The 22207-nt window shown below is 43.4% G+C and overlaps 1 protein-coding gene across 1 annotated transcript in view; it reads left to right on the top strand.

The window, feature by feature from the left end:
• The window catches only part of GPC4 (glypican 4), an 88673-nt gene that overhangs the window by 27476 nt on the left and 38990 nt on the right, over positions 1–22207 (top strand). The window contains exon 2 of the mRNA XM_060250049.1: positions 15286–15444. Coding sequence (XP_060106032.1) covers positions 15286–15444 — 159 coding nt within the window. The remainder of the gene's footprint in view (positions 1–15285; positions 15445–22207) is intronic.

Raw genomic sequence — 22207 nt, forward strand, 5'->3', positions numbered from 1 at the left:
AGGCTCCATTCCCAAATATCTAGGAGATTTCCAACCTGGATCTGGCAACCCTACCCCCTATCTCCTGCCAGTGGCTGGGCGGACCAGACAATCCTAGGAGGAGACTGAGTAAACCTCATCTCATTCAATGGTGACTATTAAGGTTGATTTCTTTGCTAATAAATGGTGATTCTGGAATGGCAGATTGAGCGTTGTTGTTTTAAATGATCACAGTCAAAGCAGATTTGGTCAGTAGGCCATTCAAATATTGGTGAAATATTTCACACATTACCTTTATTGCAACAGCATCAAAACATTTGCAGTCATCAACATCTTGAGGCCAATTATGAAAAAAAAATAAAGTAGTTAAGCAGTTACTATGAAACACTGAAATGAATTTTAAAAAGCAGTGTAATGAATTATTTTGACATTTAACAATGTTAAGTGAAGCTCCTTTTTATATGAACAATTTGCTCAATAGTTTTTTTCTTTGGCTTTCATCCTGGAACACCAGGATCAGCCTATTGTTTGAAGAATTTTTAACAAAGAGACAAGAAGAGAAATAAAGCAAAATAATAGCAGTTAATTAAAAACAGAAGTTAGTTTTGAAAGACTGTGGTTGCTAACAAATGACACCACAATGGTTTTTTTTAAGCTTTCTTCTATAGAGTGGTATTCATAGTTCCATGGACAATCTGACAGTATTTGACTTAGTAAAGTAACCAGCACACCGATCCAACTATCGTGTGATATTTGACTGCTGCAGGTCTTTTGTTAGCCAGTGAATCTGCCGCATTCAAACCTGGAACACATTGCATGCATAATGAAATGTCAGTCTTTTCCTGGGTTCAAATCCTTCTCAGATATGAACACATGAAGCTGCCTTATAGTGAATCAGACCCTGGGTCCATCAAAGTCAGTATTGTCTACTCAGACTGGCAGCGGCTCTCCTGGGTCTCAAGCTGAGGTATTTCACACCTACTTGTCTGGACCCTTTTTAGTTGGGAGATGCTGGGGATTGAACCTAAGACCTTCTGCTTACCAAGCAGATGCTCTACCACTGAGCCACCGTCCCTCCCTTAAGCTTATTGAATGACCTTGGGCCACTGGCTGTTGCTATCCCTGTATAACCTACCTCACAAGGCTTTTGTGAATATACTACACAGTATTTTCCATCTATACTGCCTTGAGTTCATTGAAAGAAAAGTGGGATACCAATTGGATAGGCCTCCCAGTTGTTCAATGGATTACCCTCTTTCTTTTCACAGTTTCAGGTAACTGTGTGTCACAGCTGAAAATTCCTAGCTTACCTCTTCTTTAATTCCATGAACAGTTGTCATTCCCAGGCTGTCACCTTGGATCTGGCCACTTTCTGATTAACTTTTCAGGTTCCAGCCCTGGTACCTGTGTACTGTTAGTAGCTTTCTGGCTGTGGTGCCCAGTGCCCGAAATGGCACTTGTGACTGATCCAGCTGGCCTTGCCTGGTTGGCCCTGCTCATTCTTCCTCTAGCTAACTCTGATGTGGTATGCCAGCCCAACGTCAACAACCTGACCATAATGCATCATTATGGGGAGACAGCCTGGTGCAAATCTTCAGGGCTGCAATCAGGGTTGATCATCTTAGATGTTCAGGAAAGTTTGCTTTTTCAGACCAGACACTTGTTGAATTTACAAAATCCTTTTCTGTCTGGTCTCCTCAAAGGTCATTTTTGCTTGCCCCAGTGCCTTGGTTAGGGGCTACTCTGCAGCCAGCTTAATTCTCTTTATGGGTGAAAGTAAAGGAAGACCTCAAATGTTTGCTATACATGAATGAAAGGTTTGGCTTTTAATAGGGACAACCTTTCTTCATTTTCTAGTTTTCATATGTTGTTTTCTCCACTTTTGTTGTTGGTATTACCAGTTTGTTTTTGTTTTTTCCTGTGCCAGTGATGCAAAACAAATGTTACAAGCACACCTTTAGTGGAAGCATTTGACACAAGGAAACTGAAAATGGCATGATAATTAAAACTTGTGGGCTCTGCTTGCACAAGTGAGAAGCAAATTCAAATTCAAAGTTATTTTTTTTTCCAGGTCACATCAGCAGGGTTATGTAATTCAGTAGTATCCTTAGAAAAGGGTTAGTGTTTTATCGTGAAATATATTTGCAAAAGCCTTTCCATCTCAAACCCTGTCCCTTGGTTTTGTGGAAAAACCCTAGAAAGTTTCTTGATGCACACTCAGGAAGTACAAACGCTACCCTTTTCCTTGTCATACCTAATAAAGTTTGCTCAGATCTTAATTTTTCTACTTCACTTCACAAAGTAATTGAAACTTCCTTTTCTCTGCAAGCTTCCTTCCCCCCAACCCCCACTCCCCATGCTGAAAAGTACATCTTTTGGTCAGTGAGTTTATGGAATGTCATTGAGAATGTAGCATTAGTTGACGGGAATAGCTTTCCTCAGCCAAATGTTCAGTCAGGGGGGTGGGGAATGGCAAATGAAAAATAGTTGGAGTCTGTAAGCTATTCGCTGAAACTGCAAACCGTCCTAGACTAAGCAAAACCCAAGAGTGTATTTTTATGAGGGTGTCTGAGCTTACTAACAAAGCTTTTGGAAAAGCAGGGAACCTTGGTACAATTTGAGTACCTGTAAACTGAGGGTTTTTTTTAAAAAAAAGTTCAAGTTGAGGTGAACAAAGCCACATCTGGTAGACTTCTTACATGTTTCCTCCTGGTGACCTGTAAAACAGGCGGACAATTCCTGTTTTTAACAGTCAGAGCACTCTGTGGATTTTGCTGACATTGTCAGCCTCAGAGCTGACCGAGGGCATGCAGAAATCAAAAAGTCTACCCAGAAATTAACGTCCCACATTTGAAGCGGAAGCGGACATTTCTCATTAGTGGACAAAACCAGCCTTTGTTTCCCTGAAGCTGAAATAAGTCGATTCTCCACTAATATGTAAATCTGACTGCTGTTAAGGGCCTTTTGTGTTCACAGCAAGATTTTAATCTCTTTACAGTGCCAAAGTCACGGATCAAGTTAATTTTTCTTCGCTGTCAAATACAGCTTCGGGAATGCTGTTGGCTGTTACAGGGTAAAAGAAGCTGGTAAAATTTGAAGCTAACCGTTAAAAAACAAAAAAGTTTCTTTTTACTGTATAGGAAGGCATACCTAAAACAAATGTTAAAGTATATAGAAAGGGGAGGAAATTATAGATCTTATTGCATGTGAATAAGTGGAATGTCAGGCTGAAAATATCAAGGGACAGAAGAACAAGCCTTGCTAAGGAAAAATCAGCATGGCTTCTGGTATGGGAAGCTCTTTAACCAACATTTGAGAGATGAAAATAGGGGCACTCTATCTTGTGGGAACCCCTTCTCCTCTGTTAGTAGGGTTGCTACTGCCAGGTGGGTCCTGGAGTTCTCCCTGAATTTCAACAGATCTCTTAAGAGCAATTACAGCTTTTGAGTGTAGACTCTGACATGCCACCACCAAGCTCCTTCCCTTCCCCAGGCTACACATGTAAATCTCCAGAAATTTTTCAAACTGGAGTTGGCTAGCCTACCTCTGAGAGTGAGAGGAGGAACATGCTACAGGACCTCCAGAACAGATCTTAATTTCAGGCAAGCTCTTATGTGGTATGCCAGGAATTGAACATGGGACTTTCTGTGCACAAAGCATATACTTTACCACTGATCCACAGGTCCTCTCAGTAGACTCAAGCTGCCTTAAAGAAGGAAATTATTTATTGCAAATTATTGGCTTGGATAAACATCCACAATTTTACTTCATACAGATAAAGACATATACCTATCCCACCTTAAGATGGAGGAATTTCTTCCAGCCTAAGGAGCCTTCCTCCAACTTGGAAGAGCCACTAAAGTTGACGGTTATCATCTTTTGCTCAGTAAGAGTGGTATGATAAGCCAGTGTTCAGTCCCATTTTTGAAAAAATATTTTCTGATGAGCACTGGTAACACATGTTTTAATCAAGTCGTGCTTTCAAAATTTGGGGGGGGGGGGAAGAAGAGGTGTTAGCATTTCTGCTCTGTTTCAACCTAGCTAGATAACATTATCGGGGAGAGAAACTGGATATTTATACTCTTCTTCCCCCCCACACACACTACCCAGTTCTTTCATTTTCAGATGTCACAATTTTAAACATTGTGGCCTGGCATTCCAATTAATTATCTTCTAATATATATACATATATATAATATATTATATATATGCAATATATATACATACATATATATATATATGTTTGTTACATTGTTAAAAAATGAGGATGCAGAAGATAGAACCAGAGTTCCAAAGTCTGTCATTAAGGGAAGGCTTTTTCCACTTAAAGGTTTCTCCCTTTTTTGAGGGGTGAGTGTAATAAGACAGTTGATTACATGAAGGAATGTGGTAGAAGAATTCAGAGGAAACATACAGAGCTAATGAGTATTAAGTCTAATTATTTGCCCTGATTCTTGTAGAAAGTGGAAGACCTATGTAGGAAATGGTGATATAGTGAGGAGGGGGGAGATCCAGAACTTAGCCCTCACCCTGAATCAGACTTGTTTGGAATGTTGCAGTAAAAAACACAGTTATAATTAACACCACCACCACCACCACCAACAATAATCAATGTGCTCTGGCTGTTAAAAATAAAGAACTGGCCATATTGTTGGAAGTATAGGTCAGTTTGGTGTAGCTTTTGGTTAACTGTTCCAGAAAGTTTTTACAAAGAAGCTGAAAAACTGTTTTGCTGTTGAGTCTTTTTGCGAGCTGTAGAACTCTCCCCTGGTATTAATAATTACAATAGCGGTAATGTTCATATAAGCTGGAATTTACCCACACATTATCTCTTGGAACCACTTTGTAAGGCAGGCTTTATCAGCTCTACACTGCAGATTAGAAACTGTTCTGAGAGTGTGTTCAAGGCCACCAGGTAAGCTTGTGGCAGAGGTGAAGTTTGAAATGGGGATATTTACTGGTTCATAGCTCAGCTGCTCTCTTTCAGGAACTCTCTTCTGATGATAATAGTAATCGGTAAAGAAAATTTTCTCTCACGCTTCTTCCAAGCAGACAGACATGGTTCTCCATTTTATTATCACAACCACTGTGTTGTAATAGGAAGTAAACTAGGGTTGCCAAGTCCCCAGCTTCCCAGAGGATGGGACTTTTGAATGTGCTTTGCGTGCGCGCAATGCAATGACATCACCCAGAAATGACATAATCAAAATGGCGGGTCTGTGCAGAGCTGCTCTAGGCATTTTTGGGGAAACTCTATAGTTTTCCCGGATGCCCTAGCCATTTGGGCTAGAGCATCTGGGAAAACCATAGAGGTTTCCTGGAAATGCCTAGAGCAGTACCACATGGGCACTGCCATTTTGATGCCATCACTTCTGGGTGATGTCATTGTGCCAGTGATGTAGGGGGAGGTTCCCTCCACTGGCCCAATATGGGCCAGTGGGTTGGGAACCTCCCGGGCGGGGGATTCCCAGCCCAGGGACTTGGGAGCCCTGAAGAAAACTGGTAACTGGCTGCAATGCAGATTTGTCCCAGGAGGGTTATAGGGAGTGAATGGATGGATCTTGCATACATCTTATAGATAAAATTACAGATCCTGTGACAGTGGAACTATGCTGCATAGATGGCAATTGGCCTGCTTTCCCCTTTCCTCTGCACTGTAGTCTTTCGTGTCTCCTCCTTGAAATTGTATCTAAAAGGCTGCCAACTTCTAAATGGCCTGGAGATCTTTGGAATAACACCTGATTTCCAGACTACAGAAAATGGCTTAGAGAAAACGGCTGCTTTGGCCGGTGGATTTTGTGGCTTTATACCCTGTTGAGGCCTCTCCTCAGACTTAGGGTTGCCAGCTCTGTGTTGGAAAATACTTGGAGACTTTGGGGGTGGATCTGGGAGAGGATGGTTTTTAGGGAGGGGAGGGGCCTCAGCATGGTACAATGCCATAGAGTCCACCCTTCAAAGCAGCCAGTTTCTCCAGGGGAGCTGATCTCTGCCAGCTGGAGATCAGTTGTAAAAAAAAGGAGACCTCCAGGCCCCACCTGGAGGCTGGCAACTCTACCCAAACTCCACTCTCTCTAGACTTCGCTCCCAAATATCCTGGAATTTACCCAACCCAGAGTTGGCAGCTCTGTCCCTCAACCCATCTCCATGAGCAAAAGTGTCAGCCAGGGATCAGTAATGTGGGTGTTCCAGGAAAATTTTATCTGAAAAGATTTCCAGAAGACTTTCTGGGTATTTTTCTGATACAGATTTAAATAATATCAAAGGAGGCAAATATACAATGTACGAGCAGTTGGGTTTGCCCATGTTTCATGTCCCACATTTAGGCCACCTGATTTGCAGCATAACAGTCCTGACTGTTGTCTGCCCATGTGGGGCAGAAAACTTTGCATGGAAAAATTTAGTACCGGGATATCACTGCCAGGGATGAAAAGGGAGTTTAGGATCTGAACCAATAGCATTTGTTGATGTTCTTTCAGTGATAGGTTGGTAAAAGGGGGGTGTTAGTAGATCAGAGAAGAGCCCTATGGCGCAGAGTGGTAAAACTGCTGTCCTAAGCTCTACTCATGACCTAAGTTCGATCCCGGTGGAAGCTGGGTTTCAGGTAGCCGGCTCGAGGTTGACTCAGCCTTCCATCCTTCTGAGGACAGTAAAATGAGTACCCAGCTTGCTGGGGGGAAAGTGTAGGTGACTGGGCAGTGGCAAACCACCCCATAAAAAGTCTGCCATGAAAACGTTGCAAAAGCAGCATCACCCCAGAGTTGGAAACGACTGGTGCTTGCACAGGGGACTATCTTTTTTTTTTTTTTTAGTAGATCTGAAGAGGAAAAGCCAGCTGAAGGGAACATGGAGTATGGCAGCAGTAAGGTCCCACCACTGTTTGGGGGCGGGAATGTTTAGTGGCAGCTGTATACCACATCCTTCACAATTATGTATGGCTGATGCATGACCAGCTCTGGACCTCTATGGCAGAGAAACTAGTCTTTTAGACTGCTTTCCCTGGATAAAGTTGCATATGATGACCTTTTCAAAGGTCTCATCTTTCAGTATCCCTACTCACTTGCACAGGTAATGTGGAATAGTGCTTTTTTCTTGGCATGAACAAAAGTACTGGGAATTTATAATTTCATAAGTATGTGGCAGAAACAAAGAATGGCAGTGGGTGGTCTTTTCTTTTTTAAAAGCAAGTTGCTGTCCTTTATGGCTGCAAAGGTAAGTGCCCGGGGCTCACTTTTACAGGTGACTGAATCTGATTTTCATTGATTAGGCAGTGAGACTTCAGTGCCCTAGCTACTTGCAACAATGTGGAGAACCAGAATCTGGATGCAATCCTGAACACAGACTTATTGAGGAGTAAGACAGAGCTATACATTTTGCAAAATAAACTAAAATTATTGTGCACATTTAACAGCTGTGAAAAAATCTGGGGAAGTACAGCCAAATGTAACTTCAGCTTTGCCAGTTTCAGGGAATTCGGCACCACCTAGCCGAGCGGCCCATCGGCCGCCTTAGGCTGGGGGCCGTCCATTGCCACCCCTGTAGGATGGGAGACTTTGGTTGCTCCTGGGCTGCTTGGGGTGCAGGCAGCCTTAAATAGGCTGGCCCGTCCCCCTGTGGCGCAGTTCAATCCCCAGGGTGTTTTGGCCCGCCCGCCCGTCATGCAGTGTAGGCATAGGCTGGTCGCCGGTTACAGGGCCAGGTAGGAATTTTTCGCTTCCACGCGAATTGGCTGGCGTGGGAGTGTTTTCGCCTACCTTACACTGTGGAAGGTGCGTTGGCAATTGGCTAGGGCGGTGCTGTTATAGTTGGTCACTGGCGGTTTTGCCGTTGGGAACATGTTCTTTTGGGGGCATTTGGTGAGCTCACATGGCAACGCACCTTTGGGGGTGTAAGGCGTCCCTGGGGGACCTAAGCTGCACGGCTCAAGGTTGGCTCCGGGGAGCCTGGCGATCCAGTCACTAGGGAGTGGTCCACAGCCCAGGCTGCACGGCGCGGGTGAGTGTGGAGCTCAGTGAACTGGATCTAGTGCCTGGCCGGCGAGTTTTGAGCCGTTGGGTCGGCTCACTCCCGGGGCCCGTGGCTTGTCCTGTTTCAGGTTGTGGAGGTGGTCTGTGTTTTGACCCCTGGCTCAACCTGGCCCCATGTTTTCCCATTGCCGTTAATTTAAATAAAGTGGCCCTTTATCCCACATGGTTGTCTGTCTCTTTATTCCGAATGGGGGGGCAATTAACCATTACCGTATCCCATAGTATTGGAATATGCCCAAAATTTTGGGTATAGGACTTAGTGAATGCTTGGAATTATTGCATGGTGACTTGGTGAAGGCAGATTTTACTTTCTTTATTTTTACTTCTCCGTTTTGGTGAGAGAATTTCCAACTGACTCCAGCAGTAATTCTTTTATTTTAAGCCATCAAGACACCAGCAGTGTATTTGCAAGGGTAGAGCCTAGGCTTGTAAAGGGAGTATTTGCAGAAGTTTGGGCATGAATGAATGGGAAGGCAAAATTTCTCTTCATTTTTTTATAATTTCCAGACCAGAGTAAAGTTTCCTAATGTACATTTTGGCTTCAGCTATAGTGTGTGTAGAGGCATAAATCTCTCTCTCTCTCTCTCTCTCTCTCTCTCTCTCTCTCTCTCTCTCTCTCTCTCTCTCGTCTGGTGTTCTCTCTGCAGTAAATCCATTGGCCCTAAGCTGTCAACAAGTTAAATGACTTAAAAAAAAAAATTCAGACTGCCTTTGGTTGTGCGGGGTATTTTAAGTGCATGCCACAGAAATAATTAGAATTTCTTGTTTTGTGGTAGGGAGCTCTGTCGTGGAAGAAACTGTATATTCTTCAGACCCAGACAACCAACCAGCAGCTGAGTTAACACACGCAGCAAAAGCAATGCTGAAAATAGTTCCTTCTCATTTGGCCTGGCCAGGACAAATCCAAGGGCTGGTTTCTTAGCCACTTGGCAATCTTGCAAGAATTTGCTTCAGCGTTATGGGCTGCTGTAATGTATCGGATGGAATTTTTATTACGAAAACTACCCAAATAAATGCCAAATTAAATTTGACTATGCGTTCAGCACCCCTAATTACTATAGCATAAGCAGCCCCCCCCCCCAATGAAAAACAAGGAGGGGGACATGGATGGCTTAGTGATTGAGCACATGTTTTGTGTATTAAAGGTCCCAGATTCAAATTCTAACATCTCCAGTTCAGGCATCTCATGTAGCAGATGTTGGGGGACAAACTTTCTCCTCCCAAGATTCCAAAGAGCTGCTGTCAGTCAAAATAGATAGGGGTTATAACTAGATGAGGTAGTGATCTGACTCACTACAAGGCAGTTTCTGATATGTATCATGGAGGGCTTATGTGCAATGATAGAGCACGTGTTTTGCACATGGGAGGTCCCTGGTCGAGGTAAAGGGTTTTTGATATCATGTGATGTGAAAAATCTTCCTCTGCTTGAGAACTTGGAGAGCTGCTGCCAGCCAAAGTAAACAAGGTGCAGCTAGACTGACCACTGGTCTGATTCAGCATTAGGCAGGTTTGTATGTTTGAGCAGAGCTATCAGGTGACCAGTTTTTGGAAACTGGAATCAAGTTGGTTCATTTTTCTTACAGGCTCATCAATGACTAACCTGGATAGGCAGCTTGTAAAACTTTGTTGTGTGCCAGTTAAAGATATTTGCAAAACTGTAGTCATATTTTTCTTTCTTTTACAACCTCCTCCATTGATTTGGTTTATTTGTATGGCACCTTCAGAGTGCACAAGTGCAGAGTTGGTAGCAAAAACGAAAGTCCCTTTCCCCAAGGAGCATACAGTCTCAAAGTGATAGCGGAGAGATGGGAGAGTCTAGGATGTAAGTGCAGTAGCATGCCATGAAGGACTTTTTCTTAAGTTCTTAAGTTCAAATTCATAAGCAGCAAAAACTAAGATTAGAAATGGCTTTTTAAAATTAAGTACTAGCATTTTATACTTCAAATAAGGGTGTCTGTTCTAACTGTTATTAGTGTGTGCACGATGTTCCCCCTGGCTATAGTAGGAATTGGACATGATTAAGACTGGAACAATGTTTGTGTCCAGTGGTGCCTTTAAGGATTGGTTTGCATTAACTCTTAAATAGGAAGTCTGTAGCTGTTTCTGATGGCCTCTGCAGTTCATGGAGCACACACCCCCTGCCCTCTCTCAGCATTAGCAGCATTGTTTCCCTGACCTGGATAGTCCAGGCTAGCCTGATCTGTCAGATCTTGGAAGCTTAGCAGGTTCAGCCTTGGCTAGTGTTTGAAAAGGTGACCTCCAAGGAATACCAGGGGCAGGCAATGACACAAACCACCTCTTGGCACATAGGCTCTGACCTTACACCTATCTTGATCAATTCTGGACCATGTTGTAAGCCGAAATGCCCTCCAAACGAGGTTGGGGAATTAGTTAGGTGGGCACCTGGTTTATTAGGAATCTTTTTACCAAATGTATACCAGGCTCAACCATCCAGAGAGTGAATGCTCAATAAAATGGACTCTAATTTAATAAAACCAATTGTAATTTATTTAGAATAATAGTTCTCTCATACAAGATAAAAATACAAAACAATCACACATTCACACAGGTCTAAGAAATACAGATAGATTGATAGGGGAACATATAAGGGTAAACAGACAGGGCGATAATTACCTCTCGCAGACTCTAAGGAAGGCTCCGATGGCGACAGTTGAGGGGAATGGGGGAGGACCCGAAACTGATCAGGAATCGGGGATGGATCTACACAGCGGAAAGTGGGTTGCTGAATAGAAGCACACCTGTGGGTAGCTAGTCCACAGGTTATAAAGAGTCACCTGAGTCCCGAGGGGATGGGAGGTGACGGGGAGGAGAGATGGGAGGTTCTGTGATGACCACGAAGGCTGGACATCAGCAGAACCAATAGTGAGTTCTTTGGTGACACCCGATTGGACCAATGAACTTCACCTTCGTCCTGGGCATCCTGGAAACTTCCAGGTTGCGACAGGGCCTGAGGCGGCTCCAAAGATATCAGTATGGAAATGGCTGGGTGCTTGGGATGAGATGGGATTATCTGGGAAGGTGACAATAGGGAATCAAATATTGACCTAGGTATCCCCGGTGTATACAAAAGACTTGGATGTGACAGGAGATGTACTTCCTCTTTTCTCATCATCTTCTGGGCAAGAGTTATTGTTCAGGGTATTGCTAAGTAATTAGGATCAACAGTTGAGCTGTTAATCCATTCATGGGACGAATGGGTTGCTTGCGGGCTAGGAGTGACTCAGGGTGTGTACGTGAGATTCCCACTATGAAGGAATGAAGTCCAGCCTGGCGGGAAGATGGCTACGAGTGGTGTTAGCGAACCACAGTGGATTCCATGCTTAGCGCTTCAACACCGGTCACCTGGACAGCTCCGTGGCGGCGCAGCTTCTTCCCCACCATGGCGGGCCCGCGTAGTGACGGGGAAACATCCGTGCATGTTGGCAAGCTCTCTGTATCTGTTTAGAATGCCTGCACACTTAGGCTGTTTGTACACATCAGTCCCTTTTAGTTCCTGGATGGCTTTACTCGCACTCTCTGGCCAGACGGGTGCAAGCTCACTTCTCCAGGCGCCCTGGCAACCATGCTTGTGACTATAATATTGGGGAAAGAGGGGTCTTTTCCTCACAATGTGGCATACAATAAGACACTGGATGCAATATGTATGCCCTTGATTAAGACATAAGGCTGTAGAATAAGAGGCCTCAAGAATATCTTTAAGCCTTTGTCACTTCATTAAATTTCCTTGTGGTCCAGCATTGTTTTATTATATTCTGTAGTATGAGTCAATATGTGTACTTACCTTTCTGACCTCTGAAGAAGACCAGTCTAGGTCGAAATGTGTCAGGTCAGGTTGAGTGGGTTCCCATTGTGGTTTTATGATTGTACATAGGATAGAGGCTTATGATGGGCCCTTAAATGGTTTTAGCTTTCTACAATAAATACATGTTTATGATTTATTTTAGAGTTTGTTTTTAATGTTTGGCCCTTTGATTGCATATTAACTTTTATGGTTTCTTGCTCCAGTTTTTGGGTTAAATTTCTTTCCCTTTGTTTTTCCTTCCACAAACCACCTCTGAAACATCTCTCACCTTAAAAACAAGTCTAGCTCACCACCTAGTGGTGCATAGCACTAAAAGTGCTAGAACTTGCAGCTGCTAGACAACCTTAGGATCTCCTGCCTATACTACACATGCTGCCATATGATAATTAGTATTAATTATTATAAGAGCATTGAGACTGTCCAATGGCCCTCTGGCATCCTGGGCTGTCTTTAGTTCTTATGGTGCATCAAGACAACGTATTTTCTTTCTAATGACATTAATGAACAAGAGTTAAAAAAAAACAGCCACAAAGGTGCTGCTTCATACAAAACATAAATTTATGGAACTCATTTCCATAGAGTGCAGTGATGGCTGCTAGCTTAGATGGCTTTAAAATTCATAAGGGATAGGTCTGTCAAAGAAATTAGTCATGATGGTTAAATGGAATCTCTGTGTGTAACTCTGTGCAGTATCTCTGACAGCGTGACACTGAATAGCATTTGTTGGGGTGAGGAGCAACAGCAGTAAGAGGCTCTGAGCCCCACACCATGCTTGTAGAGCTTCCTAGGGCATCTGGATGGCCAATACAGGGAAAGGTGATATGGGGACAAGATTAGAGCAATTTAGCAAGGTTATAAGAACATATATATACACACACACACACACACACACACACACAGGGCTTTTTTTTTTAGCAGGAACACAGTTCCGACTGGCATGGTGTCAGGGGGTGTGGACTAATATGCAAATGAGTTCCTGCTGTGCTTTTGCTACAAAAAAGCCACACACACACACACACACTGTGGCTAATAGCCACTGATGGTTCCATATATTTGACAGCTACCTCCTTTCTTGTATTACTTTGGAACCATTTGATAGCAAAAAATGACTGCTGCGATGGGAGAGTGGCTAACTTCACATCTTGGGGGTTACACAGTCTCTCCCCACTATTATTTTGCTACTCTTGTAAGCTGCCTTGGGTGGCATATGAACACTCTGAAATAAATATAAATAAATATGAACACTCTGAAATAAATATTTCAACCAGAGGCCTCATCTTCCTCTTCCATGTCACTTATTATGAGAACACCAGTGCTAATCCTCTAGGAAAGTGAGGCTGCAATTCATCTGAATCTTATGCCTCCATACTACATACATGCTAATATAAAGTATGTTCCCCACCCACACATCCAGCTTCTTGTCCCCACACTTCTTGTTGTCTTTCATCGCACCAGTGCCTCTCTTTGGAGGAACGTGGTAACTAGCAGTGATAAGGAGAGCCCTGATGCTGCTTGATGAGATGACAAGTCTAGTGTGAAATTGGATTAGGCTAGGCCGGGATTCTTTTTATAACTGATTCTGAGAGGAAGTAGTAACCCATTAAGGATGCTGAGACAAGCTGATGTTTTGAGAGGAGAGGAAGATATTTTGGGGCTGGGAATCCCAGAGAGTGCTTCCTGAAAGGAAGGAAGGATGGATCCGGACTTGAGAGCCGAGGAGTCCACAGAGCCTATTGACTGGAGGAACAGCTGTGTTGCCCCCCCCCCCCCGGTGTTTTCCAGCTAGCAGTCTGCCTGTGCTTAGTTGAGGCTGCACTACCAATTCAGTCTTAAGGATGCTGAAGTTAGAAATAATTTTGAAGAAACCAAGGACTGCCTCCCTGGATTACTCCAAGGTTGGTCTGGTTCAGATTTTGTTTCCAACAAGAGTCACACACACACACAGACACACATATAGTCACTGTAACATAATGCGCTTAAATAATAAAGTTATTGAAGTTATGTATACCTGTCATGGCTAACTGTCATTTGTTGACATACTTTTCCTCACAAATTTGTCAAGTTCTTTTGAAAAGCCATCTTAGATCATTAAGTCTGTGAGGCAAGTGAGACAGGAGATTCCTGGCTTCAAGTTATGTGGTGAGCTTTATGACACAAGTGAGGATTCAAGCCTAGGCCGCCTCACTCTCAGTTCAACATCTTAACCACTACTACACTGTACTACCACCTCTCCTGTCATGATGAAGTTAAATACGCTTGGTAGGAAGAAGGGCTTCCTTTTGTCATTTTTGAGCCTACTGCAAATCACTGCTTATTGTGCCACCTTGAATTTTATTGTGTTACATGTGGGAAAAAATGGTTATTAAAGCTAAATCTCCTGAGCAACAGACTGAATACATGTTAATTTAATAAATCACCTTCTCAATGGGCAGAACTGTATTGCATTGGGCAAGAGCAAAAATGTCCTTTACTTTTTATTTTATTACTTAAATCATTTATATTGTTCTGAGTATATGCAAGCCTGGCTGTGGAAGAATTTGCTGTTACTACTAGAGCAGGAGATGCTCTGGTGAAACCTAGCATGCTAGCAATGCAACAGGTTGAAGGAATAAGCACACTGCAATGAAGCAAAGGAAAAGCCTGTGTGTGATGAGCTCCCCATTGAATGGACCCTGCAGGAGCAGGACAGCTTAGTACTGTTTGCTTTGCATAGCATTGCGGGGCACTGTGAGATCTGCAACAGAGTTCAAATAGCATTGCCCTGCTCCATTAGTTGCGTGCTGGAGACTGTTGCTGACAGGCACGTACGTCAGAGTAGTAAAAAGTGGAATAATGAATGAAAGGCAGAACCTAATTAGCAACTTCCTCAGCTAGAGCAAGATTTTATTTTTACTTTTATTTTTGCAGTCTTATCATGTATGGGAAAGGATAGTCTTGCTCAAATATGCCAGTTTCCTGCTTTGGTGGGGCAGGAAATTAGATATGGTGGCACTGAGGCAGGAATCAGGTGAGAATAAGGGCAGCCCATCCAGTTTATAGTTCAGAGATGAAAAACATTATAATTTTGAGGTCTAGAGAGGGCAGGTTTCAGTGCTGTGTTTAATAAGTGATAACCTTTTCCTTGACTCAGTGCATCAGTGTAGGAAGCACTGATTTAAAAAGGCAATGGAGAGTGAGGATTGATATGGAGATGGGTATAAATATAAGGGGGCCATTTCTTTTTGGAAGGAGAGTTCTTCAAGTGTTCCTGGGCTAAATGTACAAAGTCTGAAGCTTCCTAAGAATCTAGAAGTGCAGGGCTGGAGATGACTCTCTTGTGTGATGTGGTAATGTTCTTTTGTAACGGCAACCTTGCTGTGCTTTTCAGACACTGGCAGTACCATGCTTTAACCTTCTTTTAAATGGTGGTCCTAGATTGACGTACCTGTGTATAATTTTCCACCTTTGATATGTTTCCAGGTGATCACTTGAAAGTCTGTTCCCAAGGCTACACATGCTGCTCTCAAGAAATGGAAGAGAAATACAGCCAGCAGAGCAAACACGACTTCAGAAATGCTGTTGTTGAACTTAGCAGTAGTTTGCAAGCGACCTTCAGTTCCAGATACAAAAAGTTTGATGGTAAGTCCAGGATTTTTCTGTGCCCAGTTGGGGAATCCTAAAATATCTTTCCGGGATTAGTTTGGACAGGCAGTATTTTCCCTCTCTGTCTCTTCTTCCCCCCTCCTGTATTTGAGGAGGTGAATGACTCATGCATTGTGGTTGCACAGCTAGAACATTGCTTGTTTTGCAACCTGGTTTAGCAGAAATATTTGCTGATTAAGTCTTCCTAGGTGCCCACAAGAGGAATGAGTCTGCCTCTCTGATTTAACTTTTAAGCAGTGCATTCCACAGTAAAATTGGGAACCTCAGTTTCATTGTGAAATTCCTGCAAATCAGATGGATGTGGCTTGCAAGAGTTTGTTGTTGAACATTACTTCTAACTGGCAATTCTGATAACAGCACACTTTTAGCCTGGCCACAGTGTTTTATACAACTAATTATCAGAAGGGGGAGGGCCATAGGGGAAACACAATGGATGCCAAATATGGTAATAGCAATTCTCCTCTCCCTCCTCCTTCTCTTTTGAGGGGAAATAGATAACCGGCAGCTTTTAAACTCTTGGCATGGTTTTCAAAAAACCACAAATTATGTGGACTGAATTTTTTTTAAAACCTTAGGGAGAGCAGAATGGCAAACCCCATATGCAAGGGCAAAAATACAGTGTTGTTTGGGGTGGGGGGTGTCTTCAATTTATACAGCTTTCTAAATGTACACAGTACTTCCTTTTGTTTGTCTGAAGGCACGGACCTGTGTCTTCTGTCTCAGCAGCATTTAGACTGGTCTCCCTGGAAACTTCTGGGGCTTGCAGAAGATCAAAATTGTGTAGCAGGGTTTTTTTTTCCTCATTCCATTGGGTAACTGCCCAGTTGGTAGCCCAGCTGGCTTCAGAAATGGCAGGTCTGGCAACATAGTCTGTTGCAAGCCTCCCCTCCTCTTTCTCCACATACAAAAATCCTGGCAAGTAGGATTAATTGAACTTAAGTCAAGAGAAGGCTGGGATGGATGCTTCTCCTGGGCGTGCTGTAATTTTCTAGTTGCAGAGTTTTGCTTAGCTAAACTTCAAGAAAAGAAGCAGCACTGAGGTTTAGGGTGGTTTGAGGGTGGTGCTAGGTTCCACTTTCATGAGGTTGATGCTTACTCTTACTGATTACCAGGAAGGTCCCTTGCACTCTCAGCTGGCTCTGTGCTTCTTATTCTCTTGTAGCCACCTCTTGTGAACTGCCTAGCTCACTGGACAGTTAAACAGAACATTTTCCTTCTTTGGGGCACTGGCTGTACTTTCCCTGTCTAGACTGAACTTACCAGTAGACAGAATGACACCACCCATAGAAGGGACAGCAAATTGCAGATTTTTACTGTATTTTCGTAGCATGAAGGGCACCTCTCTGAATTTTCTGCCTCTGGTACCAAAGCATCTCATCTCTGTCCTTGACCTGATAAAGATCTTCTAGGGTATGTATACCCTGCTCAGCTGCATCAAAAAACTTAGCACTTGACATTTTCACTCTGTAAACAAAGTCACAAGTCTATCTTGACCTTTTGTAAATACAACAGAAGGGGAAGGAGGCAACGTGATGGCAGAGAAACAATGCAGTCTTGCACCCTTGTTGGGATTCTTGCTCAGTTGAGTCAGAACTAGGGCACTGCATCTTCAGAATGAGCTGTGCTACTAAGTGTCTTTCTAAATAGACTTTCTTTTCTTAGACTGTTAGATTTCTCCCTGAATGCTCAGTTCATCAGTGGATAACTTGGCAGCTGTAATCCTCAGTGGACATTCTGTGGATTGCATAGAAATGATTTTAAAAATCTTTAAAAATAGGGTCATCTGTGCATTGTTGGGTGATGCAAGTTTACAACAACAGGAAAGGTGGAGCTGGGGAGGATACAGATATGCATTAGTAGTGGTGTAGTGGTTAAGTGTGTGGACTCTTATCTGGGAGAACTGGGTTTGATTCCCCACTCCTCCACTTGCACCTGCTGGAATGGCCTTGGGTCAGCCATAGCTCTGGCAGAGGTTGTCCTTGAAAGGGCAGCTGCTGTGAGAGTCCTCTCCAGCCCCACCCACCTCACAGGGTGTCTGTTGTGGGGGAGGAAGGTAAAGGAGATTGTGAGCCGCTCTGAGACTCTTTGGAGTGGAGAGCGGGATATAAATCCAATATTGCGGCATAACCCTGTATAGATGCTGTTTCAAACAATTGCATGTACACCCTATGGTCCTTCTGTTTTACAGATATGCTGGAATGAATTTCATAACAAAATGACAGTGCAAGTTCTGGTTATAACTGAATGCAGACAGATTGGATTATTAGTTGGTACCAAACCAGGGTTTCAAACTAGAGTTTATAGCTAGTTTTATTCTCCATGGATCATATTAGTTGTGGTTTGTTGTGACACCTGAATTTATAAGCCACAGTTTGATGAGCAGCCCTGCCCCTTAGGGTCCCCTGGTCACAGAAAGGATGTTTGGGTGATGACAGACTCCCTGCTAGGAGTTGGGGGGTTGAGAGAAGGAACAGACAAGTAATGATTTACTAGAACAGTTGATATCAGCCCAAGTCTCAAGCAAAGCAGCAGGTACAAGGATACTATTAAGAGTCCTGGGGTTACTTATTGCCTCCCACCCCAGTTTCTCCATATTTTATTTTTCAAAACTAAAGCAAATAGGCAGTAAAGTAAAACGAAATCCTGGATGCAACCGTGGAGTGGAAAGAAACCAAGCAAGCTGATTCTACTGCCTGCTGGTTGCTGGGATTCTGTAATTCTCCATCTCCTCCAGGACAGAAAAAGCTCAGCTTGGCATTTTCAGGTGCTCAAATATCCCTTTCACATTTGGAGGCAGAAAGGACTTTGTGAGAATGTTTGAACTAGAAGCCAAGGGTGGATCAGTTTATCTAATATTTCTCATGGAACTTTGCCGTGATCCGGGCTTGTGGCAGGATGTGGATATTTTAATAGTGGTGGGGAGATTAATTTCCCTTCTATCCATTTAGAGGTTGCTAAGATTTCTTAAGTGTGAATGTTCAGTTGTCAAAGAACTTCCTGGGGGAAGATGGCAAAAAAAAAATCAACTACTCCTGTAAGGCATGCTTTGTATGAAACCGGTCAAAATGGACACTTCACTGGTAGAAGAGGTTGGTGGCTGATAATGCATAGGACATAATAACACATATACACAAAGGTACCCTTCTCATTGGAAGTGAAATATAGTTCTGTCTTTCCCCCTTATCCTTCAAGATAGGCACGTGGTCAGATTCTTTGATGTTCTTTTCAGAGGTCACAAATTATGTGGACTGAGCAACACCTAAAACACCCCCGAGAGGCATGTTGGTTTTTTCATCCATTTGTTCCCAATTCCTCATATTGCTGTTCATACCCCTGCCCCACACCCAATAGGAGAGCAGTGCACTGTGTAATTTTAGTTACTAATTGATATAGACCAGTCTATAGCCCATTGTTCTCTAGTTTAAAATTTAACATGCTTTTATCTTTGGTGCTGCCTCTTCCCGCCTTCTAGACTTAGTTCTTCAGTAATCCTGATCACTACACATGTACACATAGCAGTTCTGAGAACCAGTCATTATTTCTATACATCCAGCTATCCTGTTTTTGTGATACTTGACAAAAAGCTAAGGGAGGAACACCTCCTCCCTGCCCCGGGATCTAGTTATCTGTGCAAGTCACAAATATACTTTTCAGTCCCTGGGGACTGGGTTGTGTGGAAATTGGAATAAACATTTTGCAGGAAAAGAGCTTTTACCTTTTAAATAAATGTGTGTGGACTTGCAAAATTTAATTTCTGATATTTTGGTTAATTTTAGGCCACTGTAATTCCAAACCCTTGCTGTCTTGTCAGGATTTTAGAGTAAGATCTTTTCCTCTGATCTCTTTTCTTGTTTGTTCTTCCATGCATGAGATGTGTAAGGCCTTTAATTTATGTCCAGTATAACCACGTCAATCAGCTCAGGCTCCTAAAGGGAGGAGTGGTACTTGAGTCATAGATCTGTGACACACTTAAAGATGCCTGTGTTCTCATGCTCCTTTGGCCTGAAGTGGAATGACAAACCAGGATTCTCTGCACATCAGTTTTTTTGTTGTCTTTCACCCTGGTGCTTAAGTTCTAGTGTTCTGGATTCCAACTGCAGAGAGGCATGCAAAATAAAAATGACTAGGAGTGTGATGTGAGACAGACAGAGACAGTCCTGGGACCCACCATGGGCAGGAGAGTTCATGGACTGTCCCGTGAGGCTCCTCTGTATAAAGCCTTTAACCCATTTTTTCCTTGTACTGAGACCTCTTCAATCATGATGTCAACTCTTCTGGGTATTTTTCTTTATTTAGGACTTTTCCCTTTGGCTCTTTAAAGAGCTTTTCCCTCTCCCAAGGGTTCTTGCCCTAATACAGGGTGTAACGTCTTCGGCTTAAGTTTCTTCAAGCTGTGTGAGCAAAACTCTCTTCCTGTACTGATAAGTGCTAACACATGTTTGAAAAACCAAAGCGCTCGAAAATTTTCAAATGTTGTCCACCCCCCCCCCCTCCTTTCCTTCTCAGCTTCACATTCCACAAGTGTGCGAATATTCTGTGTGTGCAGTGGTTTCTCACAGCTCCTTTTCAGGGAGGAGTGAGGACCTTTATAGTCATATTTTTCTTGGGGAAGTTTCAAAATGGGGATAGCCAGACATGTGTAGAAACAGCTATGACAAACAGTCTTTAAAGTCCTGGCAAAACCTAGAAAGCATTAATGAAGACGTGGCAGCATTTAACTTGGTGTCACTTGTAAAATAATATTGCTTCCTGTGATTCACTTTTTGAGAGCCTGCATACTGTGGTGGTTAGAGTGCTGGACCACAGTCTTAGAGATGTATGTTTGAATCCCTGCTCTTCCATGGAAACTGTCTGGGTAACCTTGGGCCCAGTAACACAGTCTCGGCCTAACCTATCTCACATGACTGTTTAGGATAAACTTGAGAAGAGAACAATATGAATCACATTGGGCCACACTGGGGAGAAAAACAAGGTATAATTGAAGTAAATAATATTTGTGCAGTAAAATGCAGCCTGTTCTTACCAACAGACCTACTTTTCCACAGTCAATGGGAGCTATCAGTGTTGCAGCAAAAAGGGCTAGTCGAAGGCTATGAGACTGTATGCTAGACAGCTTACAGCACCTCCTGTTAGTACTGGATGAAATTCAGATCCATTAAGATCAGTTTGTGTAATACAGGCGCTTAGTATGCTTTCAGGAGAATACCAGTATGTTATAGGTGTACATCCACAGCAGCTAGAAAACTCACGGTTTCCTGTAATGACTGGCATTGTGTTTTTTGACCTTGGCCATCTGCTAAAGCAAATTAAGAAATGCCTTCTAAAAGCTAAGATACATTGTGCATGCTATGCCCAGATGGGATTATCAATGGAAGTCCACCTTGAAGTGTTTGCATTTGACAGGTACCCCCCTCCCCAGGTTCCACCTCTCACAGGAAGCCAGTCAGCCTGATAATTTCATGAGCACTGATTTGCTTGCTCTGCCACTGTAAAACACACTTCTTTACAATGCTGTAAAACAAGCAAGTAATCTTTAAATGTACATCTTTGTTTGAGAACAAGTCCTGCTTCCAAGACAAAGGAAAGGTGTCTACTCATTTTGCCCTTCAAACTGTCAAGATAACAGACAGGACCTCCCCCATTTTTCCCTCTGCAAGGTCAGGAGGGTTATTCCTGGGCCCACACAGGTGGCTGATTAAGGCATAAAGAGCAGGCTTTTGCAAAAGAGAGAGAAACTAGAGAATATATAATGAGAGAAATAGTAGCAAGGTCTTGCTATTTGTCTTTAAGAAAATAAGTGGCATTGGAACATATTGGAAAGTGATGGCGTGCTTTGTGGATCCTCAATTTGTCATGCCATGAGTCCACATTTTTAATAAGATGTTGCAATAGGGGACAGCTTTATACTCCCTACTGAATCTGTCTGGGACTGAAAAACTTCTGCTGAACTCTCACTACATCCACAACTACTTGCTGAACTTTGCCAAATCCACCCATAAATAACATCTGTGGACTGATGTATTTACCATGTGGCCTCTGTGGAGGCTAGTGGGAGAGTGATCCATCTTGAAGCTTGCCCTGTGGGGTGAGCATCTTTCCCTCTAGTACAGTTCTGTTGGGCTTCACAGGGCCCAGAAGTGACCAGCCCCAAATGGACCGTGGAGTCTGGACAGTCACAGGCTACAGTTGTCCTGTTGGCCCCATTGAACGACTATAAAGTGGCCCTCAGAGGTAATCATCATGCTAGCTTGAGTGGTTTTGGAGTGGGCCCAGTTGAGCCCAGGAGGTTCCTGTCAGCTTTGTTCAGTGCAAGGTGGGGTGGGTGCTGTGGAAGACTGGATGTTCTCAGACAGCCTTGAAACCTTGGGTGGGCCCAAGGAAGTTCAGGTGGAATCAGAACCCCAGGCCTCTTCTCTGACAGGATCATAGAAGACTGACTGTGTTCAGATGACCTGGGAGTTTCCCCCGCCCCCCGAGTGCTCAAAATATCATCCTTCAGTCCAGCAGCAAGCAGAGCCTTGTAGTCTCAGACCCCTGCTACAGCAACCCAGCTGCCACTTATTGACCCAGCAACAGTGGCAGGCAGTGCCCAGGCTCTGTGGTAAAGGTGACTTAGTCTGCTGGCTGCCACATCCAGACTTCATGTTCTACCGGCCGGGAGCCCCCTCAAAGTGACCCTGCCGATGTTACATCTGTACAAAGAACATCTAGTGCAGGTGGCCTCTTCAGTCTGCTTCTC

The sequence above is a fragment of the Heteronotia binoei genome, chromosome 11, assembly GCF_032191835.1.
Source record: "Heteronotia binoei isolate CCM8104 ecotype False Entrance Well chromosome 11, APGP_CSIRO_Hbin_v1, whole genome shotgun sequence".
In the NCBI taxonomy this organism is placed as follows: domain Eukaryota; kingdom Metazoa; phylum Chordata; class Lepidosauria; order Squamata; family Gekkonidae; genus Heteronotia; species Heteronotia binoei.